Consider the following 16,693-nt stretch of genomic DNA (forward strand, 5'->3'; position numbering starts at 1 on the left):
ATGTAGGCCCCAAAAGATTTTATGCAAAAACAAGAGGTACAAAGTATTTTATTACCCAAACAGCTATTAAAAAATGTTTATATATGTCATGATTCATTGTCTTTTTCTTCTTCACAGGTCGACCAGGCGATTGCCCTGTGTTCAGAAATGCACAACATAAAAGAAGCAATATATGAGAACAAGAGTAAGCTGGAAGGGATTGGTGAAGATTATCAAATTCAGGTTAGTAATGATATAGATTTTTGAAGTTTGTAACTTGGAACTTCTCTTTAAAAGCAGCAGCTTGTACTATAAATGGCTCATAACTTACAGGGGCCCCCGCTGCTCAGTTTATGCCTAACAGAAGACGTGTGAGAGCACAATCAGCCTTGATAAACGTCTTTTATCAGTGAGACCTCTCGAGCTGATGGACGACTTGAGAACTTGATATCATTAATTGATCTCTTTCCTGTCTTTCAAGAAATAAGCTTAATTATTAAAGCAGGTTTGGTTAAAGTGCTTTGCTAGAAAAATTATAAACACCTTGTAAAAGCTGCTACTGTGATCAGATAATCCAGCTTTTATTCCTCTCTTAGGGAAGCAGTACCAAAGACTACTTTCTCAACAGAACAATGCAGAGCTTGGAGCGATACTTCTACTTGATTGTATTCAATGCATACCTTCATGAGCAGGTAAAAAAGTGTTTACAGCGTACATGTCTTCTCTGGGACCATGAAAAAGAAATTGTAAGTCGTAACTATGTGTTGTTTTTTGCAGTATCCTCTTGCCTTTGTGTCCAACTTCAGCCAGTGGATGTGCTGCCATGCTTGGCTGTACAGGTTACTGGCCTGCATGGATCTATCAGAGCTGTCCGCTCCGGCAGAGCTGGTCACTAAAGGAGCCCGAGTGCTGGTGGGAAAATCAGATTATTATATTTAACAATATCATTGTTGTTAACATTGTTGATGATGTGGAATGATGTGCTCTTTGCTCGCATTTCATTCAGAGCCTGATTTATAGGCTATTTTTAATTGCAGATCTTTGTTCGTGTTCTGTAAACTTTTAACTCTAAGATGTCAAGCTGTGTCCATTCTTTCAGTTATTGCGATTTTAACAATGCAAATAGGTAAATGGTAATTTGTAGCACATTTGTAAATGATTAAACCTCATAAAAACACCACTAGGTTTCACAGAACACATTTACAAGAATCAGTCACAATCCATACAACATTTAGCCACAGGCTAAAGACAGAAAAGTCACCAGTGCCACTAAGGGGGCACGCTAACTGACCAGGTCGCTAGGTTTGTGTGGCTGCGCTGAGCAGATGAGGATTTGTGGGAATAGTGTGTCATTTAATTCCAGTTTTTGCATCAGAAGCTGTTAAATAAAACACATATTTCAGATATAGTTTTGAGACATGTTGGCAGACAGTGAGCTGAAAATAAACAGATAAAATAACAAATAATAGAAATATTGAAAAGTCTGCTTGTTTTAAATTGCGTCATTGCTTGGATATTTTTGTGTGAAGCTGAGATTCTCAGTCTATGTCCTTGGCTAGCTTTTTCTTTGTAAACATATTCCGGAACAAGTTCCCTAAATCTGTTATGATCTAATCATCATCTCCCTACATTTACCCCTTTAAACTAAATACATTTCCACATAGAAGCCACCATGCTAGCTGCTGGTATGAAAACACATTTCATGCATTCATCCAAGATCCATCATCTGTATTTGTAATTATCTGTCTTTAAAAGCACCGTATATTACATGCTGTGAATGACTGTGTGTGTGCAGGTTGCTGATGAGTACTTGGCTCCTGACGTGCTCAGCACAGTAAAAGAGATGAAGGCAGTTAACTTCAGACGAGTGCCCAAGATGCCTGTTTATGGAGTGGCTCAGCCAACATCTGAGGTGCAGCAGATTATGTCCTACTTTAATCAAAATGAATGCAAGAAAAATGGAAGTTGGAAGTCATTTTGTTACTGATTGTAGTTATAAACATATAGTTTTTAATTAGATCCAGAAAGACAGATTTTATTTTGTAATCTTTGCTATAATTACTAAAAGACACACTTTGATATCTTAGTTAAAATCATTTAAACATTCAGCCGACAGTTTTGTAATAGTTATCATCAGTATGCATTTATGCAGTCAGATTTATTCATAGGTGCAAATAGACTCAGCAGAATGAGTCATGATTACTTCCCACTCGCCCACCTCAAGACGCTCACACTGGACTTCCAGCTTCTTGCCCTAATCGTCTTAACTTGCTGCGTGCAGGCTACTGGAGCTGTTTTGGCCCATCTGACGGATGAAAAGAGGAAGCACACCCACGTGCTATGGGTCAACCTACAGGAAGAGCTGGTGTTAGAAGGAAATGGCCAGATTTTTGCTGTGAGGGAGCCCACGTGTCTGGACCAACACATCTCTATCCCGTCATCTGACCCAGAGCTGCTAGAGGTGGAGAGAAAATTATTTTTTTCTGTCTTTTTAAATGTTTTTCATGGCTTTTATATTAGGTTGAATAATAAAGAATGTCCCAAGGATTTTAGTCTGTTCTTCAAAACAAGTGAAAACATTTCTGTATCCTCTTCCTTTAGAAACTGGAAACATCCCTAAAGGAGGAGATTCTGAAAGTGCAGAAGTGGCTGGAAGTGATCCTTGAGCAGGAGAAACAGATGAAGATGTTTAAAACCTGCCTGACTGTTCAGGAGATCTTCAACCAGCACAAAAGCTCTCACCAGGGCCTTGTCTGCAAACGCATCCCTCTGCCAGACTGCAGCGCACCCAGGGAGGAGGTAATGATGTGTCAGCCTGTGCGTGTAAACACGTGTGTGTACAAACACACGCGTCCTTTCAAACATGCAGTCTCAAGAGGCAGAAACAGCTTCTGGTTCATTTGATAGGTGTTTGGGTTAAAGACAGCTGAGAATGAGTAAGACTTTTGCTCCCTCTAGTGGTTAATAATCGTAGAACCAGAGCTTATTATGATTTCAATTTGTCAGAACTGTTTATGTGTTATATTTAATATTTTTTCATTTATTTCATGTGATATCAATACAAATCTGCATGAATAAAGACATATTGTGGTAATCATCCGCAGGACTTTGATAAGCTATTGGAGGGCATGAAGAGCTCCTTGGCTGAGGATTCCCACTCAGCCTTTGTTTTTAATTGCTCCAACGGCAAAGGCAGGACCACAACCGCTATGGTTGTTGCCGTTCTGACTCTCTGGCACTTTAATGTAAGATGAATATTTGAGTTGTCTGCATGTTTACTGGGAGCCACTCTGTATAAAACCACTTCAGCTAATGAAAACTTGGCTTCCATCTGCAGGGTTTTCCTGAGTTTGCTGAAGATGAGATTGTGAGTGTTCCTGATGCTAAGTACACAAAAGGAGAATTTGAGGTATGTGCACTTTAAAAAACAGCATCTTCACCAGCTTGTAAATGCATAAAAACATCTTGAATTTTCCATTTCTTTGCATAATGAATATAAGTTTACATAAACTAAAACAGAGAATTTAAGATTAGTCAACAGCCCTTTGAGTTATCTGTATTACAACAATGTATTTGTTTTGAAATTGACTAATTTATTCACTCAAAACTGAGTTGTGATGAGGTGTTTGAGCTGGTATGCTGTGTTTAGTTGTAGCCATGCTTTAAGGCCAGTTGAAAAATACTCCACAAGTCTTGTGGTTTATTTAAATGTGACTTTGCAAACTTCAGAAGAAGAGATTTTCTCCTGGAAACTCTTCCAAACGAGCCATACTCGTTTCGAGTCATTTTCCAATTGTGTTGTCATGAACTATTTTTTTTTAATATGTTAACTGTGATCTACATAGTCTGCGATGTGCCTTTTGGGTCTGAGCAGTCTCTGAGTGGTCTGACCTTGGGGTGAATTTACTAGGATCTACTCTTACCTGATACATGTTCTGCTGTTGTGCTGAATTTACAAGATAATCAAATCTTGACAGTCAAATGCAACACTTGAATACTTGTTTAAACACAGGTTAATGAAGCTAGAACACCTGTAGGTGGGATGTTTTTGGTTGTGCATGCTACTAATGGAATCAAAATACAATGGGAAGTAACAGCTATCTATCCGGTTTTTAAGTGATGACGTATGAAACCTGCGTCCGGGTCCAAACTACTCTGTGTTTATTACAACTCTGGTTTTTAACATGTTTTAATGCTTTGTATCTTGTTCTGTTTAATCTGAACAAGTCCATAAAAAAAGTCAGTGATGACTGTCAGCTTCTCTCAGTTTTAAAACCCTACGAACCTATGCAGTGGTATATTAATGACTAACCACGAATTGTGGATGGATTATCTCAGTTGTTCTCCTGACTGAAGTTTGGTCCGTTTACAGCATCCTGCATTTGTCCCTAACCATCAGGAAGCCTCACGTTAACTTTTATTGAGTGAAAAAAGTTAGCTTTTATCCTCCAGCTTCAGTGTGTTTATATCACGCTAACATAGCTGTGTAGCTAGCGATCACATAGCATATCATTATATACCAGCTAGCCCAACTTCAGTAACCCTACAAAAAAAGTCACTGCTGTTTAGTTTTCTGTCTTTTTCAGAAATCCCTCAGTCAGATCATGGTATATCATGTTTAGGTGGAAACTAGCGAACTAACTTCCTGCTAACTTCTTAATAAATTCTGTTTCTCATGGATGCCTGGATGTTAAACTTAATTGTGACACCTGATAGAGCAGCCACACTGATCCAGCTGAAAGATGAAAGAATGAAATCAGTTTGTAACTCTCAGTGTTCATTTGACTTTGGGACCTGAAGCGGAGTTTGGACTGGTGTTCTGACAAACCATCCTATTTGGCAAACCGTCCTACCCGTAGGATAATTTTACGCTGGCTTATGACAAACCGTCCTACTTTCGCAAAACGTCCTACTGTACGTAGTACGTAGTGTATGCCCATTTCTGCTGTCACACAATAATTCCAGCATGAATTTAAATAGGTAGGACAGTTTGCCGTATGAGCTCGAAGAAGAGTATGCTTCTAGCTCATATTCTTAAAGGTAGGATGGTTTGCCACTTGTTTGTAGAAGCAGTCTGCATGCCAAGGTGCTTGAAGTTATACACCTGTCACCATGGAAGTGATTGGAACACCTGACTATATAAACTTTGACAATGAAATCACTCCATTAGACTTACAGCATATATTAACTGAATATATTTACAGATACATATAATACATATTTAAAGATAAAACAGTACACAAAGAGAAAGAAGGGGAAAACAAACCATATTTATAACAAATTATGCAGATTTTTCACAAAAGTACTTGAACTTGCTGCTCTCATATTGAGCACATTCGAAAGATGCCCATCTGTGACAAAAGTCACACTGCACCTGAAGAGGGAATCAAGTGACAAACCCTACTGCCTTTATTAATATGAGCTAGAAGCATACTTTAACAGGTAAAAGGGGCATATTTAATACATTGCAACGGTTGCACAGCAGTCAATGATTTCCCAAATTTTTGACACTGGTCACATTCCAGAATCTTTAAGGTAAAATATTTATGTAGTTCACGTAAATGTTCAACATTCTTAATTAAAAAAATGACTTAATAACATATTCTCTAACGAACAGTCAATCTAGAAACAGTACTTTATATATGTGACTTCAAATCTCTGCCAGGGCTACAGGTTATTAATGTAATATAATTAATTAAATATATTTATTTATATTTTGCCAGTGTACAGGTGGTCTTTTAACTGCTATCAAAAAAACGTTGCTTATTTTAAACACTATTTAACTACAATACAAACAGTTAATACATACTCATTTTTTAATTTCAACTGTCTTACTAAACCAGTAAAATCTGGAACACACTGCATTTAGCGTTTTGTGTATGCCAGCGTGTCCTCCAATTGGACATGAGTAAAACTCATGAAAGATCCTCCTGGCATCGTCCTTGGTTTTTACTAGAGATACCGCTTTTTTATGTCCAATACCGATACCGATATCATAAGTTTGGATATCTGCCGATACAGATTGAATCCGATATAGTGTATTTTATAATCAATAAAACTGTTTGGTTTTTTTAAATGTCTTGCTGCATTTTGTATAAGTTTATACTCCAGTTTTAAAAAACAAAACACTAAAGCTATTCTGTTATACCTTTATGCAAAACATACTCTGCATCCAAAATATTTCATAGTTCAGCAACACTGATCAATCTAATAAACTTAATGCTCTGATGATTCAGTAAGGACATCTCCTGATTTCATCTTCATGTTTCCCTCGCACCAAATATCCAAACCAATATCATGACCAGCAGCTTGTACGGCTGTGGCTCCAGCAAACATCAGCTGATACTAGAAAGTAATATTAAATAAATTCTAGCAACAGCTTATCAAGCTTAAACGTGCTGCTGTTGTTCATTCACTGTTTTCCTCTTTCTGGTGCAAAGTGGACGATAAAGAAACAAGAGAGATGGTACTTGCGACAGAAAAGCCGATCAGCTGATCATTGAACAGTTTCATGATTGAAGTAGCAACAGGAGAGGAAGGGGGAGAGAAGAAGAGGCAGCTGCGCAGCATAAAGGCAGAATAACTAGCTCTCTCGGAGATGAAATGTGGGTTTGGAAGCACGTAGCGGCTCCAAATCCTTCACCAGACTGCCGACAGGTCTAGCACACCACAGCCGCTCTATCATGTGACGCATACTGCTCCGACGTGCTAAGGTCATGAGCTGGGTTATGCCATGTTGCAAGTTTTGTGAAAGTGCTTTTGTCATAGTTACATCACATTTTTTATTTTCCCCGATATCCGATCCAGTAATTTAGGTCAGGATCAGGATCAGACCGATACTGATACTGTATATCGGATCGGTCCATTCCTAGTTTTTACTACTCTTCTAGTTCCAACAGAGAGTTCTCCATCTACATCAAAAACATTTACAAATGAATTTAACCAAATATATGAGTTGTTAGTATTAACAATAAATTTCTCACCATTTAGTCTGAATTTTGAGACCTATTGTCTGAGGTTTTGCCTCTGAGCCTTGTCATAGCCAGAAGGTTAGGGAGTCAGCAGAAATGAACGCGTAAATCTCTTCCCATTTCTTCTCCATATGTAAATAGACATTTTCTTTTGAGCTTCAATATGTGCAGCAAACAATGCACATGATTTAACCTATTAAATAACAACATTAGCTAAACAGACTTAACATACCATACAGATATTAACGAATTAGAATATAATAGTCTTATCACTCAGCAAAAATGCTCTGCAAACTTGCTAACTTTCTCGGTAACATCAAATTTGTCCAAGAATTTGACAGCAGACTTAACCAAAGCTGCAAATTTGACAGTTTTGTGCAAAAAGCAGATAAGGAATTCACTTTAAAATTAACAAACACTCACAATGGCTTAAAAAATCAAGTATCCACGTCAATAAAGTGCTAATACTTACCTATTTTCCAAATATGAAAACGGAGTAGCGTTAAATCACAGCTGGTGTTCAGAAAAACCATCCTACTTTGGAAAACCGTCCTACCGGTAGGATAATTTTACGGCCACGTCTGACAAACCATCCTACTTTTGCAAACCGTCCTACCCGTAGGATAATTTTACACTGGCTTTTGATAAACTTCCCTACTTTGGCAAAACGTCCTACTGAAAGAAAGTCTATTTGTCAAAAGAGGTTAGATAATCTTCTTTTGTCTAAACTTGTTTTTTTGTTGTTGTTATAGCTCTCGCAGTTTCTAGTTGGTCATTGTAATGCTTTTTGTAAACATCTCCTGCCCCCATGTGGCCATTTTAATCAATCACATTACCAGGTGCTCCAAACAGTTCATGTATGCCATGCTGTCTGTTCACAAAGAGGTACTGCACACTCCTCTTTAGTTTTTTCTCTGCACCTGTGATTGAAATCTTTGGCCAAGCATAGCCAAAAGCCAAACCTTTTCTTCACTGGTCTGAATGGTGTCTGTGAATTGGACCCTCTGGCTGTTTTTCTTGATTCAGAGTTGTGACAAAGAATCAGTGGTTGGAACCTGCTGCCTTAGTCCATGGCATTGTAAACATGAACGCACAGAAAGAGGCGAAACTCGGCAGGCGCACAATACCACATGCCAATCACAGCAGCATGTCTGCCGGAGTTTCTGGGATACACTGGTTGGTCACCACGGAAACCTTGTCTGCCTCCAGTTTAGCCTCTGAAGAAGGGTGCTGCTATGTCTGTGAGGTCCAAAGCATTATGCAATGGACGAACTGGCATGGAGTTAGATAATCCTCTCCTGGTTTGATGTCTTGCTTGGTAATCCTCTGATCCTCTCCTCAGGTGTATGAAGGACCTTGAAAAACATTTACACTCAGCAGGCTTTTTTAAACAGTTCCCCAAAGCACCTGTAAACTGAAACAGTGACTCTTTGTTTGTCTATCTGCAGGATTATGCAAAAACTACTATGCCAAATTTCAGGAAAATTGATGGAGCTGTGTAGAAAAAGAGGCAAAAGAAGATCCTAAAATATTGCATTTAAAGTTGCAGAATAAGCTCTTTAAGTGTTCCTTCTGTTTATGTTTTTTGTATTGCTTTTATCCCCACTTTTGTTGTTTGCCTTGTGTAAAGCATTTTGTAATAATGTCTTGAAAAACTGCTATACATAAGGTATTATTCATAGGTCTTTATAAAAAAGTGTGTAGGGCAAATGTTCAGAAAATGAATCCCATAAATTCCATTCCATCATTAATTCCATAAAAAAGCACTCTACACATCCAGTTCAGCACCAAACGACATGAAGAAAAGGTTAGCATTGGGTAATTACTTATAAAGTAAAATCTGGAAGGAATTGCATTCAGAAGATGAACCTGGTATCAAAATGATGATACAGAGGAGACATTTCATATGCCATAACTTGCTTGGGCACCTTACTGATAAAACCCCACGAAAGTTTATCCAAAAAGCAACGTAACTGGTTGAGCCACCACTGGCAACAAGAACTGCTACAAGGTGTTTTTGATAATTGTCAATGAGCCTTTCACATTGCTGTGGAGGAATTTTAGCCCCCACTTCTTTGTAGAATTAATTTAATTCCACTTTGAAGGGTTTACAAGCTTAAAAAGCCTGTTTAAGGTCATCAGATCATGTTTGGCTACATAACCCGGGTGTGCTTGAGCTTTAGGGCACAAAGTGATAGCCAGACTTTGTCCTTCAGGATTTTCTGGTAGGGAGCACATTTAATGGTTCCATCAAATACAGCGAGTTGTCCAGGTCCTGAAGCAGCAATGGAGCACCAGATGATCACACCACCACCATGTTTGACTGTTGGTGTGATGTTCTTTTTATGAAAAGCTGTGTTCGTTTTATTCCCGATGTAATGATGTGACGCAGACGTTCCAAAAAGTTTAACATTTGTTCCAGCGGTTTTCTCCTTGGAACTCTCTCATGGATGCCATTTTTGGCCATTGTTGTTGAGCAAGTCTTAAGATCTTATTCTGGGTTCTTTTATGACCTCCTTGATGAGTCGTCGACGCACTCTTGGAGTAGTTTTGGTAGGGCAGCTGCTCGTGGGAAGGTTCGCCACTATTCCAAATGTTGTCCAAGTGTGGATAATGACTTATCATGGCTTTGTAACAGTTTCCAGGCTGATGTCATTGACTTCTCAGCTGTTCCCGCATGTCTTTAGATTGTGGCATGATGTGTTGCTTTGTGGGTTCTTTTAACCTACTCCACTTTATCAGACATCATCTGTCTAAGTGATTTTTTGTTGCAACAGTTCTAGCTATAATCGGTTTTCCAAAAAAATATGATTGATCACGATTAATTAATGATTTAACAAGAGACGTGTTTCACACGGTACCAGGCAGGTTTAGTTAGCTTTCATCCTTAAAAAACATGAAATCGTCATTTAAATATTTCCATTTTTTATTTGCTCAGGTTATCTTTGTCTTATGTTAAAATAAGTTCCATGATGAAACATGAAACACATAATTGTGACAAAAACTGAGAAATCAGGAAGGGGTACAGCTGTTTTTTCCAGGACCGTGTGTGATAAGCTATTGTATTTATGAAATATTAAGATAACTCAAAAGACTTTCTTAATAGGAAGGTAGAATTTTGCCTTAATTAAATTTACTAAATTACTATAATTAAAATTAAATTTTTTAAACAAAAAGAAAAAAACAACTAATTTTGAGGGATTTGATGGGAGTCACTATGGAGGGAGCCTTTAGTGATCCATAGACGCTAAAAAGCTATAATATTTTGTATCTTCACTATTTGAAGACCCATTAGTTGAACCCAAACATAACTCCAAATGAATGAAACCTCTAACTCAGCCGCATCATTTCATCAGGTAAAAAGTGAGACTGTGTCAGTATTAGCTAAAAGGCTTGTCCGAATCAACATGAGCTCAATAATCATCTTAAGGTTTTTCATCTTTGCATATTTTATGTAACAGGAATTAACTTAGCCTGTTGACCTAAAAGGACAGACAAGACTACTTTGCATTAAGCAAACAAACAATCGGCCTGTAGTTAATTAAAAGGCATGTTAGTTAATATGGGACTGATAAAAGGCCACCTCTTTTTGTGGTGTAAACTGGCACGCTTTGTGTATTTCGCCAATGACTCTGAATAGGACAAAAAGTTTTCTCCCTATTTTTAACTTTGTATTCATCTTGATGTCGTTGTTAGTATATAAAAGTCACAGAGGGGCCACCAGCAAAGTTTAGTAAGATGGCTTTTAGCTGACCTGCTACACAGCGCTGCAGTTTTACATCATCCAAACATGGTGATGGAAGCATTCCATATTTCCACTAGGTCAACACACAAATCAGCATGCTGACATACATTCACAGCAATGTTTCATTTAGGTCAGGACTGACAGGCAGTGCTCTAAAAACTAAGCTGTGTGTTGCAAAAAGAGCTGTTAGTTTTCTTGCTGCTTAAAATAACAAGAAGACTAAAAGCTAGTCATAGTATTCGTTTAAATGCTTTTTTTTTATTGCAGTGATGCAAAGTGTTGAAAATCAAACGCAAATGCAGAGTAAAACACAAAAATAACGTATTAAAGCACCAATCCCAGTTTTATTTGAATGAGTTAAACAACTTTCTACAATGTTGTTTAAAAAGAATCAAATCATAGAGAAACCCCCTAGAGAAACCGTTTAAAGTGCAGCTGTTTCTTTGATTATGAATAAACTGTCCCCAGAGAGGTCCTACAGTGCTTGGAAAATTGGATCTTTTGATACCTTTGCGTCTTAAGACAAAGATCCATCATTTTCTATCATTGCTGTGATTTAAAAAGCTATTTCCACTTACAAAAAAAAAGAAAGTCCTCCAGAAAACTGTGACTGTGGGAGTTTCTACTCTAGTTGCAGTATCATGCTGATTCAATAAAAAAAATCATTCATATCTGTCTTAGGCGGGTGTGGATTTAGCCAGGCTGGTTAAATATTTCAGTCTTATCATAACTTCAGTATCTGGGTTGGAAACATACTCTAAAACGAGGCTTTTTTTATTTTTTCTTCTGTCTAGATTGTGATGCAGCTGGTGCGTCTGCTCCCTGATGGCCACAGGATGAAGCAGGAGGTGGACATGGCCCTGGACACTGTCAGCGAGACCATGACTCCCATGCACTACCATCTGAGAGAGATCATCATCTGCACTTACAGACAGGTACACCGCATTACTCTGTCCTAAAGACACAGGGCATCCATTTTTAGTGAAATAGATCCGAAACATTTTTTTTCTCTTAGGAGGCTAAAACAAATCTGCAAAAATGTCAATTTGTGTGCTGTATTTATTGTCGGTGCAGTTTTGCATGTGCTCCCATAGATGGCAGCACAAACTAGTTTTTATAGCTTCACCTTAAACCCCGCAGAGATGAATGAGAGGGATCCACTTTGCAACTCGGTGAACTTCCTTTCAGGTCTTAATGGAATTGAGTGGGACCAGAAAAGGCAGGAAATGACAATATTATGAGCTCTTTATCTCTAGATGAAGAGTAATGGTCCAATTGGTGTAAGGTTGCATATCCTGTGGCTCTAATATGCTTTCATTGCTACTTGCATTGAATGCCTTTCAAGAAAAAAAAGACCCTTTAAAAACAGAAATAAGGAGAAAAAAAACAATATGAAAGGTGTTCCATGCAAAATATAAAGAAGATAGAAGCAGTTTGTAAAAGGGGTTTCAGGGTCTGTCCTCATGCTGTGCTTTAGCTATTTGTAATGCAGTCAAATCATGGTGCCTTTGTGCACTGTCAGCTGTTCTCTTCATGCTGGGTGCACTCAGTCCTGTCTCCACATTTTCAATGGGCCTCGTTGTCCGATGAAATCTGTCTTTCACGTGTATTCTCTGCCTGCTTGTCACTCTGTGGTGTCAGGCTCCATGGGGGAAAAAAAGAGATTCCCTTCAGCTCACTTTATAATCATTTGGATAAATGCAATTTTATATTTGGATTGAACTTAGTAAAAGTGCTCATTGTAATTTAATTTGCAGTTTAAATTTGTGAGGTATTAAAACTTGAGAATAAAAAAAAAACCAGGAATAAAAACAATGCATTCAGCATGTTTGTTAGCTCTCACGTATAAACACAGTTGGTTAGAAAACTCTACGTCATAACTGTAGCTGCTGATCATGCGGGCACACTGCTAAAAAGATGTCCCTCGGGGCAAGAAACTGCAGTCACATTTTAAATAAGGTCCTGTGTTAGCCAAACTTATTCAGAAGAAAAAACAACTGAACAAATGGCTGCAGGATTTATAGCCCTGCATTGAATACTAATACATCCTGCAGAGTAGTGGGCAACAGGGTTGCAGGTAAGGGTTTACTGAAATGAACCAAAGAGAAAAGACTTCAGAACTGACTAAGTGATTACAGTGATGGTCAGAGCTACATAAAAGAGTAAAGAGCAAATGGTATTTGCATTTCATGCACACTACATACAATTACAGCCTTTTACGTTTTGTTATGCTTTGATTAGTGTACTGGTTTTAAGTTTTCTGCAGGTACTTTGGTATCATACGGTGTCATTGTCACAGGAGTAAATGATGGCCAGTCTGAAAAAAGAACCAGAATGTTGTTAATCAGATTTATCCTGTAGAGCTGCCATAGTGGACCACAGATTGGCACTGTGTTCCTGTTCCAGGGTTTTTCCTTCTGCCTGAACCAGCAGGCCAGGTGATAAACAGTGCCAGATGTGGCTAGAACTGGCAGGCAGCAGCAGACTAAAGAGGGGGGAGAGAAGGGGGGGACCCCCGTTCCCAAAACACACACACACACACACACATACACTCTCTCTATCCTCACCTCCCCCTCTCTTAAAGCACCCTCCTCTCCTTTTGACAGTGGTTGGAAAATATGTCTTTGATAGAGAAAAACTATATTTACACTGGGACACAAACCATTCACCAGCTCACAGAGGGGCCTGGGAAGAGGGGTAAGGAAGGTGGGTGAGGCCTTTGGGGGGAGCAAAGGCAAAGGGGATGTCTCTTCTCAAAGGGCCTGCAAAACTGCTTCTGCTGACCAGACTTGACCCCAGGTTGCAGATGCATTCTGCAACATCAGGGTCAGCGCACTCCAGAAGTTTCCCCCTCACTTCCTCTGTATTCTTCTTCTCTTCTTACTTATCTCGTCTCGTCTCCTGCACAGAAATCAGCCGCTGTGGCCTTGCTTTTTGTTGTCAAGTCAAGCTTAGTTTTTATTAGAAAATCACCTCCGGCAATCTGTGTACACTGGAGTATACTTCAGTGTTGTTCTGTGACTTTGTGGAGCTATTTGGATTTAGTGGGGCTTTTTTTTTTTTAACAATTTGTTTATCACTCAATAATCATTAATTTATATAGTCAAGATATAATTTCTGTCCACTCTCTGGCTCTGTTTGTTTGTTTGTCTGTTGCGGGCTGCATCGTGGTTATGTGCCTTATCTCCGAACCCCATTTCTGCCAACGGTTATATGTCTCAAGTTCATCAGTTAGCTCTTCAATGTCATGCTTTACCTTTCAGACCCAAGACTGTGGGTTGCATAGCTTTGTCTGATTTATAGGTCCAAGCAGCTTAAAAGAGTGACTTCACAGAAAATGTTATCACCGAGGATCACTAAACTCCACCCACTCCATCGAGATGGTATTAAAGGGAAAGAGGACTGAGTGGCAGAATTGGAGATTGTCCAAAAACCCAACCCCTAATCCATTTTGTTGGGTGAGAGTTTCATTGATTTTTTTTTCCACACAGGTGGTGAGAAAACAGATGCACAGAACTAGAATGAATGAGTGGCAAATCAGGCTCCTTGTCTGTTCAAAGAAAGGCCCTCACGGTTTGGACGGGGCAATGGAAAAATATTTCTAGGGAGAGGAGATTGCTGTGAGGATTTTTTTTGAGGTAAGGTAGTGAATGTCTTTAGGAAAGAAGAAGGGGGAGTAACTGGCTAAATACTCCAAATTCGCAGAGGTTGAAGGGACCACCGCAGGGACTGACAGGAGGATTAATTTTTACTAAGAGCACAGGATTAGTAAGAAAGAAAGTGAAAAAACTAGTGAGCTGAGCAGTCCTGCTGTAAGGTTAAAGCAAAGATTCTTTGCTTTGGAGTTAATATTGTGCAAGTTTGCACTTCAACGTCACCTATCTCTTATACTCGTTTGACTCAAGGGTCTTTTGTGAACACATTTCTTCCCAATTAGGATTACCACTTGACAAAAGTGGGCCAATTACAAGGTGGTGTTTTAATGGCCAGGGAAAATATTGGCAGGAATAGGAGCCCACCAGAGTGAGATGCTTAAAGAACTGAGAAGAAGCTTCTATTTAGATCCAGCGCGAGGTGGGAGGTCCGGAGGTTGTTTTTATTAATAACTTCCAGCCTGATTAATGACATATATTATTCAGCAGCGACTCTCCACAAAATTACAGATGTGGTGACCTTATTGTGCAGACACTTATTCCAGAGACTGCAGAGTTGAGATATAGCTGTGTAAATGTGTGGAGATACACACTGAGGTAAATAATGCATGTTTGGGGAGTTTCTCAAGTTGTTTGATGAGTTATGTGCGGCTGCTGTCCTTCACTTGCTATTTAGAAGCTGATTTATTTTTAAAGGAGTTCCCACGGTTGTAAATAACTGCGCATTACAATCCTGTATATGTTTAAAGTGTTTATTAAAGTCTAGCTAGCAGCTAGGCCTGCATTCATCAGTAATTTGAATATAACCTCATATGTTACTGCCACTAGGGATTTATGCGCGTCGTTTATAAACTGAAGAGAGTAGACTGATTTTCACATATCCTTGCGAGTGGCAGCAAAGAGTTGGCTCAGTGATGACTTTAATGATCTTCTTGTACGTGTCTCACTCCCTTTTAGCAGACTACATTCCCTTTAAATTATGATTCTGAGGTATTTATAGCCATACATACTATGGTGGGTAGAGTATATGCAGGTTTTTGTTCGCACCATATGCCGTGCCAGGTGACTTCACTGATTAGTATAGAGGAAAAAGTAATGAGTACAATCACCTGCTGCAGTGCGTCATCGAGGGAAAAAAAAGCAAACAGATAAGTATTGCCAGTGAATGATTCAGCCACCTGAATTATAGTCTCAGACTTTTTATAACTCTTATATTATTCTTATATAACTTTCGCGGCTTACTTGGATTTGTTCAAAGTTTAATTACATCTTTACTTTGTACTGTACTGCCCTGCTGTGTTTTGTAGAACTCTTATTCAAATCCAAAGCCAGCAGGTTCTCCAGCATACTACCCGCAGTGATTGTAAATGTTATTTGCAACAGGATAAGACCCGGTAATCACAGTTTCTGAACTGTGCACTTTCAGTTTTTTGCCATTTTGATAAATTAGTCATAAAGCCTTCATATTCTTTCACCTGCCAGCATCTGACTATAGAGTCTAATGTCCTTTTAAACCACGAGAGAGCATAGGAGGTAATTATAAAGAGAATGTACAGTGAGTTAGGATTATTTGTTCTGCCTCTACTTACGCACCACCGTTACTCTCTCTTACTCATGAGAAGCATGAACTTGGAATAGTTTCCCAGATTCTCCCCACAGTGTCCAGAGTTCATGTGGGAAAACAGCTCATATGACCTCCCGTTAGATCAGCCCATCTACCTGAAATGCAGTTTGCAAGGATTATTGAATTGCATTCGGCTGATATGAATTGTCTTGATAAATATCAAGTATGAAAGCACACTGTAAAATGACTATAACGTTGAAACAAAAAAAGCTTCTTAAAAGAAAAACATTTGTGAAAGAAGGATTTGTTGCCAGTCTTTGCATACACTTACAGACGGATAACCATTTACACTCACACCTATAGGCACTTCAGAGTTACCAATTAACCTAACCCCCACTAACTGCATGTCTTTGGACTGTGGGAGGAAGCCAGTACCTAGAGTTTTCTGGCCTGATGGTGGAATTAAACTCAGGACCTTCTTGCTATGAGATAAAAGTGCTAACCACCACACCACTGTGCTGCCTGATATTAGATAAAATTCACTAAATTAACTACGACATTGGATATTACATCTATTAGGAGTAAACTGGCAGTATGTAAGATGATGCACAACATTATAGTGACTTTTTTTGTTTTTCCCACCTGTTGTTTGCATTTCTAAAATTCAATATTGTATCATTATTTTGTTCTCCGATCCCTGAGCAAAATATATGTCTCTTTGTATCGCCAGATGTTTTATATTTTTTCTCGTTAGCCACCTGTTTGCTTCAACTGCCATTTC

General features: G+C 38.8%; 1 protein-coding gene across 7 annotated transcripts in view; it reads left to right on the forward strand.

Annotated features, from left to right (window-relative positions):
- pald1a (phosphatase domain containing paladin 1a) overlaps positions 1-16,693 on the forward strand; it is a 59,284-nt gene that overhangs the window by 16,341 nt on the left and 26,250 nt on the right. For all 7 annotated transcript variants that reach the window (XM_031749098.2, XM_039616513.1, XM_039616512.1 and 4 more), the window contains exons 10-18: positions 118-222; positions 576-671; positions 757-891; positions 1,775-1,891; positions 2,261-2,440; positions 2,581-2,778; positions 3,084-3,224; positions 3,317-3,388; positions 11,490-11,630. In XM_031749098.2, coding sequence (XP_031604958.1) covers positions 118-222; positions 576-671; positions 757-891; positions 1,775-1,891; positions 2,261-2,440; positions 2,581-2,778; positions 3,084-3,224; positions 3,317-3,388; positions 11,490-11,630 — 1,185 coding nt within the window. The remainder of the gene's footprint in view (positions 1-117; positions 223-575; positions 672-756; positions 892-1,774; positions 1,892-2,260; positions 2,441-2,580; positions 2,779-3,083; positions 3,225-3,316; positions 3,389-11,489; positions 11,631-16,693) is intronic.

This window comes from Oreochromis aureus, linkage group 8 (assembly GCF_013358895.1).
Source record: "Oreochromis aureus strain Israel breed Guangdong linkage group 8, ZZ_aureus, whole genome shotgun sequence".
NCBI classification, from domain to species: Eukaryota; Metazoa; Chordata; class Actinopteri; order Cichliformes; family Cichlidae; genus Oreochromis; species Oreochromis aureus.